The sequence below is a fragment of the Dendrobium catenatum genome, unplaced genomic scaffold (assembly GCF_001605985.2).
Source record: "Dendrobium catenatum unplaced genomic scaffold, ASM160598v2 fragScaff_scaffold_717, whole genome shotgun sequence".
NCBI lineage: Eukaryota > Viridiplantae > Streptophyta > Magnoliopsida > Asparagales > Orchidaceae > Dendrobium > Dendrobium catenatum.
In genome coordinates, this window is record NW_021319179.1 from 129,583 (window position 1) to 144,262 (window position 14,680).

General features: G+C 37.9%; 2 protein-coding genes across 2 annotated transcripts in view; one reads left to right on the forward strand and one right to left on the reverse strand.

Annotated features, from left to right (window-relative positions):
- The first annotated feature begins 2,894 nt into the window (after positions 1–2,894).
- Positions 2,895–6,288, forward strand: LOC110116384 (transcription factor MYB41). Its single transcript, XM_028696218.1, has 3 exons — positions 2,895–3,274; positions 3,569–3,698; positions 5,640–6,288. The coding sequence occupies exons 1-3, from the start codon at positions 3,142–3,144 to the stop codon at positions 6,286–6,288; spliced, it is 912 nt and encodes a 303-aa protein (XP_028552051.1). The 5' UTR covers positions 2,895–3,141.
- Positions 6,257–14,680, reverse strand: part of LOC110116402 (protein ELC-like) — a 46,244-nt gene continuing 37,820 nt past the window's right edge. The window contains exon 2 of the mRNA XM_028696220.1: positions 6,257–6,274. The gene's annotated coding sequence lies outside the window, so the exon portion shown is untranslated. The remainder of the gene's footprint in view (positions 6,275–14,680) is intronic.

The following is a 14,680-nucleotide window of genomic DNA, read 5'->3' on the forward strand; positions in this document are numbered from 1 at the left end:
AAGATCAGAGGGGATTCCAAAATCCAAAAAGAAGAGATTCGATTGAAGGAGACTCTACCTTTTGAATCCAACATGAATGGACTCGTAGTAGATAGTGAATATTTGGTGTTTCGGTCATCCTTGGATGACCGGCCACCATCTTCCATCTCCAACAATGCCACACGAATTCTTCAAGATCTTCTTCCAAATTCTTCCTAAATTTGTGGAGCTTCTCTCTCTACTTCTCTCACGCCTCCTCTTAATTAAAAATATTCCTCTACAACGATGCTAAAAACTTGATGGGGGCAGTGGAGTAACCTATAGAATTATGAAATGAATTAGGGCTTTATCGGTGCATAGCAATGCTTAGGCTTTCTTTGAGATATAAAAATGATAAAATTCCTACTTAATTTATGCAAGTATACGCGCTAAATCAAGTAATATAGTGATATAGTAAAGTATGGATCCCATGAAGAAGATGTGATAACTTGCAAACACTAGTACTATCTACTAAAATTATAATAATTATTCTACTCAATAAAAATAAAGGTTATGGAGATTCAATCACTTAAATAAAATTAGATAAAATAATGAATATATTATGAGGATATAATGTTTTAGATTGATGAATGTAAATAACATAATATTTCTAATGAATTTCTTTTAATTATGATGTTATTCAGAGAAGATGCATTCTTAGATCTCTATTGAGCTTGAAGGAACAAAGGATATCTATCGACTTCCTACGATTTTATCATCTCCTTAAGAATTTTAGTACATTTCATATATTATGCCTAGGCATGATGCATACTAATTAATATTCCTAATTATGCTTGTTTCTCTCCGTCGAAGCTCTATATTACACATATTTAACTACACATATGGCCACTATGTGCATTAAATAAAATATTTGGTAATATTGAAAACATCTTTTTAATCATTTAAAGAATAATAGAATTCATTAGTACTACATACAATACTTATATTATCAATCCAAAATAAGAGAATGTAATCAAACATGGAGTAGAATTAAAATAAACTCATTTTCATTACAAGAGATAGATATCACTGGAATGGTTTCATGAATCTCCTCTACACTCCTTTAGTTATAGGTTTGCTTCCATAAATGCAATCCAAACACTCTAATGATGGTATCAAGTACTGCTCTAAATTCTTTTAGTTGGTACCCTAAGAGAGTTTCAAAGAAGCACTTTGAATTGGACTGAAATTATCTAAGTGACTCCCTTACAAACATAACATAATGACTATTTATAGGAAAACACAAAATAGGTGTCTGGTGCTACGGTGTTAAAAAAGATCGACGCCACTATGCCCAATAAAATACCTAACAATACTGTGTTATTTTTCTGGAGCTGCCATTGCGCTTGTTAATGTGGATAAGTTACTTGGTAAACAGTCGCATCGCTTCGCTAACACATCGAGTCCTTGGGAAGTTTTAATTGTTATGTCGCGGCGCTGCTAACTTTCTGACACTGCAACGTTGGGAGGGCAATGTTGGCGCAAAGTCGTTATGGATTGTGACGTAGCGGTGCTAGACAATAGAGAATTTAGTCCTACAAAATTGATATTTAACTAGTGTGGTGCGTCTCGAAGAGAATTTGTTGCTGTAATATTGATATTATGGTGCTCCGGTGGTGTCTTTGATGGTGTTGCGACATTATTTATTTCGATGTTGCGGCTCTATATAAACTTTAAAATTTTGTGTCTTTTTTATATTTTTCCTACACAATACAACTAAAACAACACATTTTCACCGAAAATTCAACATATAAAATAACACATTATTTACACTTATCAGTGCACTGTATGCAGGACGCGAGCGCGAGGATGCAGTGCGAACACGAGCGCAGGATTTTAGGCAATAGGTCCGGTGCACTGTAGGCTAGGTGCAGTGTGAGAAGCAAGCATATGGTGCAGGCACATATCACAGGTGGCGGATTTCGTACGCTATTGGTAGGGCGCGAGCATGCAAGTGCGATGCGGTAGCGAGCACAACGCGCTAGTGCAGGATAGTAGGCGATGGGTCTGATGCGCTGCGGGAATGGTTCAAGTGCGGGATTGCGGGTGGAGGGTCTTGTGCGCTGTGGGCAAGCTATGAGACGAGATCGCACTACAGGGAATCAAGTTATTTCATATTTGATTTTGGGATTCAAGGTCAACCCAAGCCCGACCCAATTTTTTAAATGGGTCAGAATCTGAAACCCAAATTTGATTCGTATGAAAAACATGTTGATTCAAACCCCATAATTTTCTTGGTCTGATAAGGATTGAGTTTTAAGTCGGATCAAATATTGACATCTCTATTTAAAACCTTTTCATTGGTGATACATTTCCCTCTTGCGTGTTCATTTTACGAAAAATTATTAGGTGCGGAGTGCAGACGGGGTGAGAACCGTCTGCACAGACACAGAGTACCGAGCGGTACCCAGCGGTACCGAGTGGTACCGAACGGTACCGAACACTGTTTTATACTAGTGTGCAGACGGTTCTCCCGTCCGCACTCCGTACCTAATAATTTTTCTCATTTTACATAGCTGATCCAACCTTCTAATAGAGACCGCTATAAACCAAAAGCTGGAGGGTACTATCGTCAAATCACAAGACGTCCACAGTTGCATTAATTTCCGTCTATAAATAGTCAAACCCTGCACAAGGCCATCAACTCCTCATTTTACCGAGCCCGAGTGCAAAAGTTCAATGAGCATTTAATTCTGAGAGTATCTGTCTTCTCTCTCCTTCAATCTCTCTCTCGAAACCCTAAGCAACTAGGGTTGTATGGAGATGATCATCAATCGCAACGGAGCCGCAGGGGCCAGGGGCATTTAATTCTCACTCAAAGCCCGCATTAACTCTTTCCCCAGCTGGTTTACGTGAGAATCTCAAAAATCCCTGTTTATTTCTTCCATTTAAAGCTTCTTGTACTTTTCTTCACATTAAATTGGGGGAGAGGAGAGAGATAGACCGATCGCTCTTCGAATCAATTTTCCTCTTTTTTTTCAATTTAATTTTACTGATGCACTGCAGTTGAAAATACTGGCATTTATACTTAACTAGCTTCTATCGAAGATCGAGATCGACCGCTATAAAGATCTGCGGGATCTGGCTTGCTGACCTCTTTTCTCCTCTTCAAGAGCGAGGGAAATGGGAAGAGCTCCTTGCTGCGCGAAGCAAGGGCTGAAGAAGGGGCCCTGGACGCCGGAGGAAGATAAGATCCTAGTCGATTACATCCAATCCAATGGCCATGGTAGCTGGTGCTCACTTCCTAAGCTCGCAGGTGTCCATTCCCATAATCCTCCATACCCTTTTCCGCTTTTCCTTCCCACTGTTCTTCGACATTTATCGTCGAGATCAGGCTTTTCGATCCATTTTTAGTCTATGAATAAGATATGCTTTGTTATTTTTTAGAATTTTACTTTCGTACCACTGGCAGTGGCAATAATGAGTTACCCTCTTCATCTTCTTATCAGCAATAAAGTAGCCTAAAATATTCTTCTTCAGCCCAATCTTAGCCGTTCATTACGAAACCTATCCCAATGATCCTAACGATGGTTATAGGACTCCAATGCAGGGTTGCTGCGGTGCGGGAAAAGCTGTAGGCTTCGGTGGACCAATTATTTGAGGCCTGACATCAAGCGCGGGCCGTTCACACAAGAAGAACAGAAGTCCATCATCCAGTTGCACGGGATCGTCGGAAATAAGTATATATCACAACCGTCCATTTACTTTCATTATAATTAATTATTCGTTCTGTTTATTCTGTCTTTCATACTTAATTCTCTCCTACTTTTCATTAATTGCATCGATCACTCGTCATTAAGCACTTCTGGATATTGTGCATAGTCACTGTTGTTTTGCTTTGTCAGCCTCCTCTCCTCAATCTTTTTTTTTTTCTTTTCATTAAGAGCAGGCACATAAAAAAGGCATATCCTTTGTTTTCCAAAATATTTATTTTATATTTTAAGTTTGATCTTTTAAACCAAAGTTTGGTTTGGAAACTTGCAATTATAGTTTTTTTTTTTTTTCAATGAAAAATCTTTGGTGGAAGCGAAATATTTTGAGGTTAACGAGTTTGAATTCATATTTATAGTTACTTTTCTTTGAGCTTTTGTTATGTTAGACTGATTTGAGGAAACTACATTAAAGGCGTCCATGGATGGTCAATGTTGATGGGGTCTTGGTAGCTTATGGAAAAAAGCGGCCGAAAAAATAAAAGGATTTATTTTGAGCACATGAAATGGCTAAAAATAAATGAAATACTAATGCTGTTTTAAATAAATATTTATTTACAGTATTATTTGTTTCTATTTTTAATTTGTATGTCAATAGTTTCCCAATCTAAACGCGTGATTTCAAATACAATATTAAAAACATTATTATTTTAAATATGAATTTTTTTTTTGGAACAATAATCGAAACTGAGGAATATCAGGTGTGATTTGAGTTAATATTATTTTATTTTATTTTTTTGGCATTCTCAAAATATATTTGATTTGGATGCTTTCACAATTAGTCCTACTATTATGCTGTTGCATATATATTATTAAATATATTGTAATTATGAAGTTGTAAAAGTTTTAGTCCCACTTATTATTTATTTGTGATTTTTTTTCTTTATAGATTATATAATAATTTTGGAAAAAAATAACTAGCTTGAAAAATAAAATTATAATTTTAAGTAAAATATAAAAAAATTATATAATTTATAACCCAGATACCTTAACAGAAGAAATTTTTTTGTAATAAATAAATAATATATTTTTAATATGTCAATGCTACTTTAAAAATATTGAAAACAATATGATCAGTTCAAATCATATGTTGAACTGCCAAGAACTTTATATGAAATGATGAGTTTTTATTTGGTCCGGTGCAAGGACTTAGAGGAAGGTTCGGTTTTGCCTAAAAAAGTGCAAATACCGAGTTTTTTGAAAAAATACCGAGTTTTTCAAAAAACTCGGTATTTGCACTTTTTACCTATTTTTGACTAAAACCGAACCTTCCTCTACATCCAGTGAAAGGACCTAATAATTGCTCATGAAACGATAGATTGAACGAAATTAATTAATTTAATATTGCCCTACCAGCGTACCCAAAGAAAAATGCTTTTGAGCATTTCAATCAGAACTTATTTGGCAATAGTATTTTTTTGTGAAACAATTTTATTTTAAAATATAGTTTTTAATTGCTCAACATTTTTTTGAATAGATGTAAATAGTTTTGACCGAACAGTAATTCATTTAATCTTGACTTTGCAATGTACGTCAAAAACTAGAAGAATTGAATTCATGTAGACTTCTAAATTCAGAACATGCAACATATGTCTTTATCGCATTTATTATCTTTCTTTTTTTATGTTATGTTTTTGTTTTTTCTATATTTTTTTTTCTTTTGTTTGGCCCATACCATTTAATAAGGCAACATGCTTGTAGCCTCCCTGATCGCTTAGTTGTCTCTATGGTCCCCTGTTTCTGCTTCCCTTCGCTCTTGCATTCTCTCTCCTCATTAATTTTCTTCCCATCCCCCATTTAATGAACCTATTTGTCCATATCTCTATGGTCCCTGCTTCTGCTCCCCCAGTTCAGTAATTAATAAGCATAACATTAACTACGTATTTTTCCTCTTTCTTTGCTTACAATTAGCAGATGGTCCACCATAGCTGCGCAGCTCCCAGGCAGGACTGATAACGAGATAAAAAATTACTGGAACACACACCTGAAGAAACGCCTTCTCCGAATGGGCATTAATCCTGATACATACGCACCCGCCTCTCCTTCATCATCCGCCGCCGCCGCCAGCGCTAGTTTCCCGGCCACCCGCCACATGGCGCAGTGGGAAAGTGCCCGCCTTGAAGCCGAAGCCCGCCTCTCCCGGGAATCCATCCTCTTCTCCTCCACATCCTCTGCCCCCGCCGACTCCGAACCCGCAGACGACTCTCTCACCGCCGGCAAGCCTGAAACAGACTTCTTCCTCCGCATTTGGAACTCCGAGGTTGGCGACGCCTTTAGAAAGCCATTACCTACTCTCCATTCGGCTGCCGAGCAGGTTGTGGATGATGCGACGGCGCCAACAGCGGAGAGCAAGTGCTGCGCATCGGCGGGAGTGGAGGTTCCTTCAGGGCATGATTCATCTAGCTCCAATGAAGTCGATGAGACGTCGGACGAGACTTACCAGCTTTATCTCAACCTCGCTGGCGACGAACTGGGACTTTTCCACGGCCAAATGGGTAGCTTCTCTCTCTTTTCAACTGATCTCAACGATGTCGTCTTTCTCGACACTGCGTTCAAATGAGAGATCATGTTTGGTATTAATGTGGTTATGCCAAGGTTTTTAAAATATATTTGTTTTGATTGAATATGAATGGTTTAAGGGCTTTGTAGTTTGTATTGTTTTGGTTTTGCGTCGTGGTTTGGGTTTTTACTAAGCTTCCATTAAAATGAAGGGAAAGAGCGAGCGAGGCATGCTTTAGTTTTTTATTTCATTTGCAGGGGCTATTTAATCTTTTCTCTGTTGTATCTCGCCTTACTCTGTTAGCTTTTATGTTTGTTTGTGTACAAAGCAGTTTATTGGTATTTGTACTCTCTCTCTCTCTCTCTCTATATATATATACAAGGAAATTGTCCTTGTGAAAAAAGAAAAAAGAAAAAAAAAGGTATTTTAGGTGAAAGATACCTGTTATATTATGATTGATAAGTAAAAACATGCCTCTAAGTGTTTTGCAATTGGCAACTACATTTTCTTTGGAAGTTTTCACAACTTTTTTGAACGGGTTTTGATTTATTGTATGATATAACAACTACATTTTCCGTGATGCAGAAAATTTTAATTAGTGATTTTGTATATTGTTGGGGGGTTTTGCCTCTATATTTTGCAAGCAAGATTGACATGTTCTTGCAGCTGTCTTAATTGTACTTACATGTTGGGCCGAGATGGGCAAGTTTTATTTTAGCGTAAGACTTATTACTTTATTAATTATATCGAACAACCTATACCTTATCCAATAACCTTTTAACATTCTCTAGCAAACTCAAACCTAATGACTTATAATTTTCATGTGTAAATATCAAAAGCCATAATAAAATTTTAATCTTTATATATTATTCATTTTCATGAAATTAGCTATACTTTAATCTTGATCTAAGTACATTTAAAGTTTTAAATATGCATTATTAAATGATTTCTGTTAAATTGTAATTTATCGACCAACTCATCCTACAAAGTGACTGATAGTTTTAGGCAGAAGATTTTTATTGCTTCTTAAAATAAAATTTTGATAAAATTTTTTTATTTTTTAATTAAAATTTTATTTTAAAAATAATAAAAAAGTCGAATGAAGCCTTAAGCTATGCCTCAAACCCGATGAACTTCTACTTCCCCTAATAAATATTTCAAACATTATTATCAATGTCAAGCCTAAACGAGGAAATATGTACAATCAGTTGGAAAAACAGCCCCAAAACATCTCTTTTTTAAATAACTTGTAAAAATGAATGAATTAAACTACAGGCTAAATGTTATCGGCTTTCAAAAGGTGAAGGTGAATCTATCAACTTTTTTTATCATATAGAACCAGATGTCGTGGTAATTGCTACTTTCATCTTCTTAACTCTCAGGAATGATATTGCTAATGAAGTCATCTCTTTCTTTCCTCCTCAATAAACGGGAAAAAAACAAAAAAGCACACCTCATATTATAAAAAACAAAGTAGAGCTATCAAAAATTAGGCTCAGAATGATGACCTTTTGATTTTTAATAAGGCAAAAATATGGCAAATTATTGCATCCGATCACCGGACGGGGAGATAGATTCGGATATTAATAAAATATTATTTTAAATTAAGCGCAGGCACGTCATTGGTGTAAACACAGCATGATGTTGCACCCATATCCACAATAGCGCGTATGCTGAATCTTGGTACTTGTGGAATTTCAAAATAAATTACTATATTATAGAGTCGATTAAGTACCTTTTTTATGGTCTTTCAGCACTTTCTTTTGCTATTTCTGTCATAATCCTAGTTTCTTGGATGTCTGCTGCTTCGTTATCCTGGATATCATCTTCCTCTTCATCGTTCTTCTTTTCCAAGTCTTTACTATGATCATGAAGTAAAAGTTCCTTTCGTGATTCTTCGAGCTGTTCTGTTATAATTTTTTGAATTTGTTCTTTTAATCTTTTGTTCTCTTCAACCAGATGATCGAAATATTTGATTAATTCCTGAATTAAATTTTCTTTGGACTGGTATAGCTTGCAAGATTAGCTCCTTGGGGATAGTAATGGAAAAATAGAACATAGCGCACATGGGACAGGAAGTTATCTTATAGTTTGCACAATGCATTCTCATTTTAATGTTGGAGTTAATTGCGTAATAGGTGCATTTAACGTAGGGCCCTTGGATGGGTTTGTTGAACTCCCATGTATGAGCACAGGCTTCTTGTTCTGCGGAGAGTGTTACTCTTTGTCTCCATCCCAGATCTTCTTGCATCATAAAAAGAAATTCATCATGTGTGTTTTCAAGAGCGTTTCGAATATGTACCAGTGTATTTGCTCCTTCTCCTTCATATATACTGCAAATTGCGTCTGATGGGTCTTCATCTAAGTCAATTGATAATACGTCATAATCATCAGGGAGATCAAGATTTTGATCACATGCCAGACGTTATAGGTCTAAATATGCTCGATTTTGTTCTTCAGTGGATCCTTGATACGGGTCTTCAAGGGTAATAATTCGTTGAACCTCTGATAAAACATTTTGCGGATCATCCGCAATATTAATAAGTGCTTCGTACTCAGTTTAAAAGGTCACGCGCCATTGTATCCATGTTTTCTTTTCGACTTCTCCGAGCAGATTTTTTACGAACAGAACTTTGGCGCGGTTATCGATAAATTGTTTTTCATTTATCAGATTAAGGGTGATAGATTCCCATCGGGAGATTACACCATCATATAAAGAAAAATCATCCGGAAGTATTAGGAGAACGCCTTGATTGTTGTGGGCCGATGGTAAAGTCCACATATTTTGTTGGAATGATTTGCGGAAATTAGAAGTTTTTGGTTTATAGTACTGGAATGGGTAAGATGGGGAAGCATCAGGGTTGGCTGAAAGGGATGTGGCTGGGGGATAACTAACAGGACCCATGACCGGTTCATTTGGTGGTAAATAATTGGAGGAAACTGAGGCAAATAGATTTTCAGCTTTAGCGGCCATCTTTCTGAGTTGAGGATAGCCAAGTTCAGCCAATTGATCTTCCAGTGCATAGCAGGTTTGGGTTGGAACAATTTGTTTTGGTTTTTTGTGTGTAGGAAGAGCTTGAAAGGGTATACCTGAGTTCGCAAGTAATCCTGTTGGAGTTACAAGAGTTCGAAAGCAACCCACCCGTGTTTCGTGATTGGGAGAAATAGTATCGGTTAATGGTGTGGAAGGTGATGGAGGTGTAGGATAATTTAGGGGTGCAGGGTCATCCCGACCAGTTGGTTGAATGGAGGAAAAGGGTATGGAAGCAGATTGGGGGGAGTGTAATAGACAAGGTAGTCATATTTGCCTGATGGTTGACCAAGTGGGCCAATAGTGGTTTGACCAGAAAGGTATTGGGTCCAGATTTCGTGTTCAGGTGAAGGTTTCGGGTTTAGGGGGGTTGCTTCGGGTTCTTCATCTCCACCACCTTCCGGAGAGGTGAGAAGCGGCTCATTAAGGTAGGAAGAGAGGTATAGGAAATCAGAAAAGGGGTCATCATCCGGATTTTCTGGAGCGTCATCAGATAAATCCCAAATTGGTGCATCAGTGGAGGGAGTGCCAGCTAGAGGGCGAATTCATTGGATTCAGCTGGTTTAGGGGGTTCTAGGTGGGAGAGGTTGTGGGGAGTAACTGGAGAAAGAGAGACGAAGCGATCCATCAAGGCATTGATGTGTATGCAACGAATGAGGAACCAGTAATGCCATAGTGCTGGATGAGGGGCATAAGTGCCACGAGCGCCCTTGTAATTCATTGATAGTATGTCGCCTTCCAGGTATTGCAGAAATACCATCGGATGCTAAATAATTAGCGACCCCGGTGATATTGTAACATAAACCAGTTTGACTGGTATTTGTTAGACATGCAACAAGGGCACCGGTAATTAGGAGGTTGGATTCGCCACCTTGCCATTCATCATAGCCATGTGTCATGATAACCAGCTCAATGTGATTCAGGAAGTCATGGATGGAGAGCATAAGATTAGGTGCAATATATATCAATTGCGTGTCAGAGGACAGATCAATCTCCATGGTGCCAATTATAGAGACATCAGATCGCCAGCGTGTATCACGTAGTACAATTAGTGCAGTTGTACCGGCATCACGTCGATGAAGTGTCTGGACTCGAACCATAATTAGTCCAAGATGTATATGCTGCATGCCTTCATTGATCAGTCGTTGGTATGACTGTTTCCTAATGAAGGGGAGATTAACTTGATGATCATCAAGAGCAAGTATTCGTTCTTCGGTGTAGTGCTGATAGACACGGTGATCCTGTGTAGACCATCCATCCTCATAAAGTGTTCTGGTGGAACAAGATTAGCTCTTTTCCTTTGAGAGAGTTGAAGTTCTGCTTCTGGATCCAGCTGACTTTCCAGTGTGGCTTGGTAATGATGTCGTCGAGGTAGACATCGTTGTAACTCATAAGCTAACCTGGATCGTAGTCGATAGCTCCGAATATGATCTTCTACTGTGTCGGTAGTTCTTGATGCTTGTCGAATGGAGTTGGTTCGATTGAGCAAAGTGGAAGTTGTAGTTCTGGAAGAAGAAGTCATTTTGTTCATTTTTGTTCGTCCAAAAAGATCTTTTTGTGGTCTTTAAAGACAAACAATTGTCCTTTATTTTGAGGTTTTGGTTTTCGTTCCCCACCAAGACTTAATGATTGTAGTTGATGTTGTAACGAAGATAAAGATTGTTCAAATGAAGTGGAAGTTCCAGTAACTCCACTTAAATTTTTGACTTGTTCTTCCAAATCCTTGACTCGTTCAAGATTTACTAATAAGAGTTGGTTTATAGTATTATTTTGTTTTATAAGTGCTTTGAAATATGTTTCAGTGTTATTACAATTCTCAGTTGGGTTCACAAATCCAACGGCTGGGGCATCGATGGAGTCTGTTGCCTTAAGCGCAGATTTATAATCAGTACTGGAAACGAAGAGTCGCCAATCGTTCATAAAGTAATATACGCAGTGTTTTAATGGCTCAAGCTATTATATTTCTCGTAGAATTTGTGGATCTATCCTTTAACGATTACTTACTATAATAAGTTCCAGTGTTCTCAGGGTACCCTTTCACCTCAGTCCATTGCCTATAGTTCTCGGCAAATATGTGGACACACGGGTTACTAACTGGTAGATCTAAGTATCGCGTCTTACTATAATAAGTTCATGATAAGAACTAGATCTGATAAATCCTTACAGAAATATTGCAAGAATCACCATTAGAACAGACATATAAAATCTTTATACCCAATTAGGCTATGATACCATAAGGTTGGTCCGCTAGTTTTTGCCAAAATTTAAAACAAACATAACATATTTATTGCACGATATGATATCATAAAAGCACTTACGGGAATTAGGTCCTTAGACAACTGAGGGCCTTAGATAACTGAGGAAGAAAAGTTAAGCTTGAAAGGCTCTGTGTTTTCTTTCCTTGCACACACTGACTTTTATAGCCATTTAAACATCGAAAACCAGCTATATAAACCATGGGCGGCCCATGGTTTTTGCAAGTGGTTTTGATAGTACAATAATTACGGGATACAATAATTGCGGGACAAAGCCATGTGACTATGACTTTATTTAGTGGTAGTGGTGTGAACCTCCGAAAGAGCACCGCGCGAACGGGTCGATTGGAAGGGACAGATTGGATCTTGCATACGACTAACCATTGAGGATAGAGGCTTTCACCAACACACCTCGATGGGTAGCAATATACACGACCTAGTCACGGGTTTCCCCCATCCGATGCAAGAGCTCGAATGGGATTTAGTAGATGTGGGACCGAGTTTACCACGGGCGCAAGCCCCCGTGGTTAATTACATCCCAGGTCGGAGCCTGAGAAAACTCTCGATTAAGGATCATACATTATCCTCTCCTAAAGTGGGATTGGCACCTGGGTAAAGACTAGGAAATCCTACTCAAAGGGAAGAAAGGTCTGAAGGGCTGAATCAACATGCATGGCTCATACCAGCATTCAGAGGCTCTAGGGTACTAAGGAGAAAACTAGAGAAAAGAAATCAAGCACTCAACCACATGCGTGAGAGAAGAGATGGAGGAGGCGTCATCCTGTAACGCGGATAAGTAGGATTTATAGTCCCTGAAAGGAAGGGACCTACCTACTATTTAAAGCATACTACGAGACCGAATGTAGTAGCCTCGAATCCTAAATCTAGGTTGGGCTTAGTGCTCTACGAAACACCAAGACCCGTGTCCTAGCTAATGCAGTGCAGAACCTGGACTTACCCCGGCCTGGATTGGGGAGCCAGCTAACCACCTAATCGCTTTAAAACTATGCTATCAAGTCAGTTATGAAAGATGGGTGGGTGGTACAGTTCTTTAGAAATATGACCGACATCTAGAGAGTTTCCTAATTGGTCATGAACTTATGTGGAGTAGATGCTCCTAGCTAATGCAATTAAATTTTAATTAAATTGATTTTTAATGCAATGCATGCTAGTTGAAATGTCAGCTCATGAATGCTTTGGATTTTAAAAACAGGCTTAGTATAAAATAATTTTTTAGAAAAGACTGAGTCTCCCTAACTCCGGCACTTCATTCTCATAGGCCAGATTATCCGGACTCTACCCGCAGGCAGGGAGATGTCTTATAAGAAGGAGAGAGAAAATGTATTAATATGCATGCGACCCCGGACGGTTCCGACAGTTCCATAGTTTCGTTAGGTTTCTATGTTATTTAAAACTTAAATATGAAATTATTGGTTATGAGTAGAAGAGTTTTATAGTCCTTAAAGAGCCTAACACAATCCAGGCTAAAACAAAATCGACATGCAAGAAAGAAATCTAAAAAAAAAGCAGGTAATTTCTAATGCGCAATCAGGTAAACACATCAATATAAATCAAACTAATCAAGTAAATGTCCATAGGCCAACTACCCTTTAATTACAACACAGGGTATGCAAAAAAGTAAAGTGGCCGAGCACCACTGCCAACAACCCAGATTTCTAAGCCTATGACAGACACCAACAACTTTGAGTGAGATATTGGGTCTTCAATCTTTAGCATTCTGGATATATTCTCCTTGGACCTCACCTCCTTGGTCTCCTTGGATCTCCTCCTTAGACTCCTTGGAAATCTTCTCCTTGGACTCCTTGGATCCATCGTAGCTTGAATATCCAAACGAAGAGAAAATTCCCCATTATAAGGGGCATTGCCTTTTCTCTTTGGATACCTAAAGCCATCCAACTCGATCTTCCAAATGGAAGAAGACTCTCCCCTTTAGGGATGCCTTCTTCTTTTGGAATCTAAATTGGATAAGAATATCCCAACTCACAGTTGTTTTCACAACTCTTAACAATTATTACAAATTTTTACATTAATTGAAAAGCAAAAAATTCTAAAAAGACCTGCATGGTTATCCTAATAAAAATCCCAAGCAGTTTATATGAAAATAAAAGTGCTAACACCATTGACCCTATGCCTAGCCATGCTCTTAATTTTGAGGGCTAAGCGCTCCACCTGTGCAGTTATAATTAATTTAGCCCTCATTTTATTTAGGGGGAGCTGAGCAAGCACCTGCATAAAACACATTATTAGAAATCATGATATTGCTCCCCCTTTTATCAGCATGAGAATGGCCACCTGCACGGAAGAACAGTATATATATAGCGCTCCTAACCTATGGGTAAGTCTAACGCTCACATCCAGAGTGCAGAAAAAGTAAGCAAACACAACAATCAATTTTCAAACAGCATGCAATGAAAATAACAGAAAGCTCTAGCACACAGCAGGAAAAATAAAACCCAGCAGCCTAACCTAGATCTAGAAGTGGTGTCATAGCAAACCATTCTATGTGTGTGTAAGGCTTGTATAGTTTGGATAGGTCCTAAGCAAGGTAGTTAGTTAAAATTGCCTAAAGTTTGGGTTTGTTGTAGGCTAGAAAAGAAAATTTTAATTGAAATTCAAATATTAATGGATTAGAGTCCATTTTAGTTAATATAGTTTGTTGATCAATTTTAGAAACTTAGGATGATGATATTTGAAGTTAGAATTGTATTAGCCAATTTTAGAAAGTTCCGGGTCCTCCTAGCAACTAGACTAACGGTCCAAAAAGTCACTATGGGAAAAAGGCTAAATCTGGATCTCCTATCACCTTAGGAAAATACTAGACCTTAATACGAGTAGTTAGACAGGTAGTAGGCTGAAATCGGAGTTTTCTAAGCAAAGTTATAAATTTTCTAAGTCTCGGGCCCTAAATGAACTACGGTTGACCAAAAAGTTGACTTTCTAATCTAGGCCAGCTTCTGGAAACCTAAAATTTTTAATAAATACTAGACCCTAATTGAAGACTAATGCAAGTGAGTTTGCCTAATTTGAAATTTTCTACAATTAGTTAAGAGTTTTCTAAGATTGGGTAATTAAGGGAATTTTCTAAGTTTCCTACTAAATAGCCTTTTTTATTGTTTTGCTCCAAATCAGCTCCAAACTGATTGGA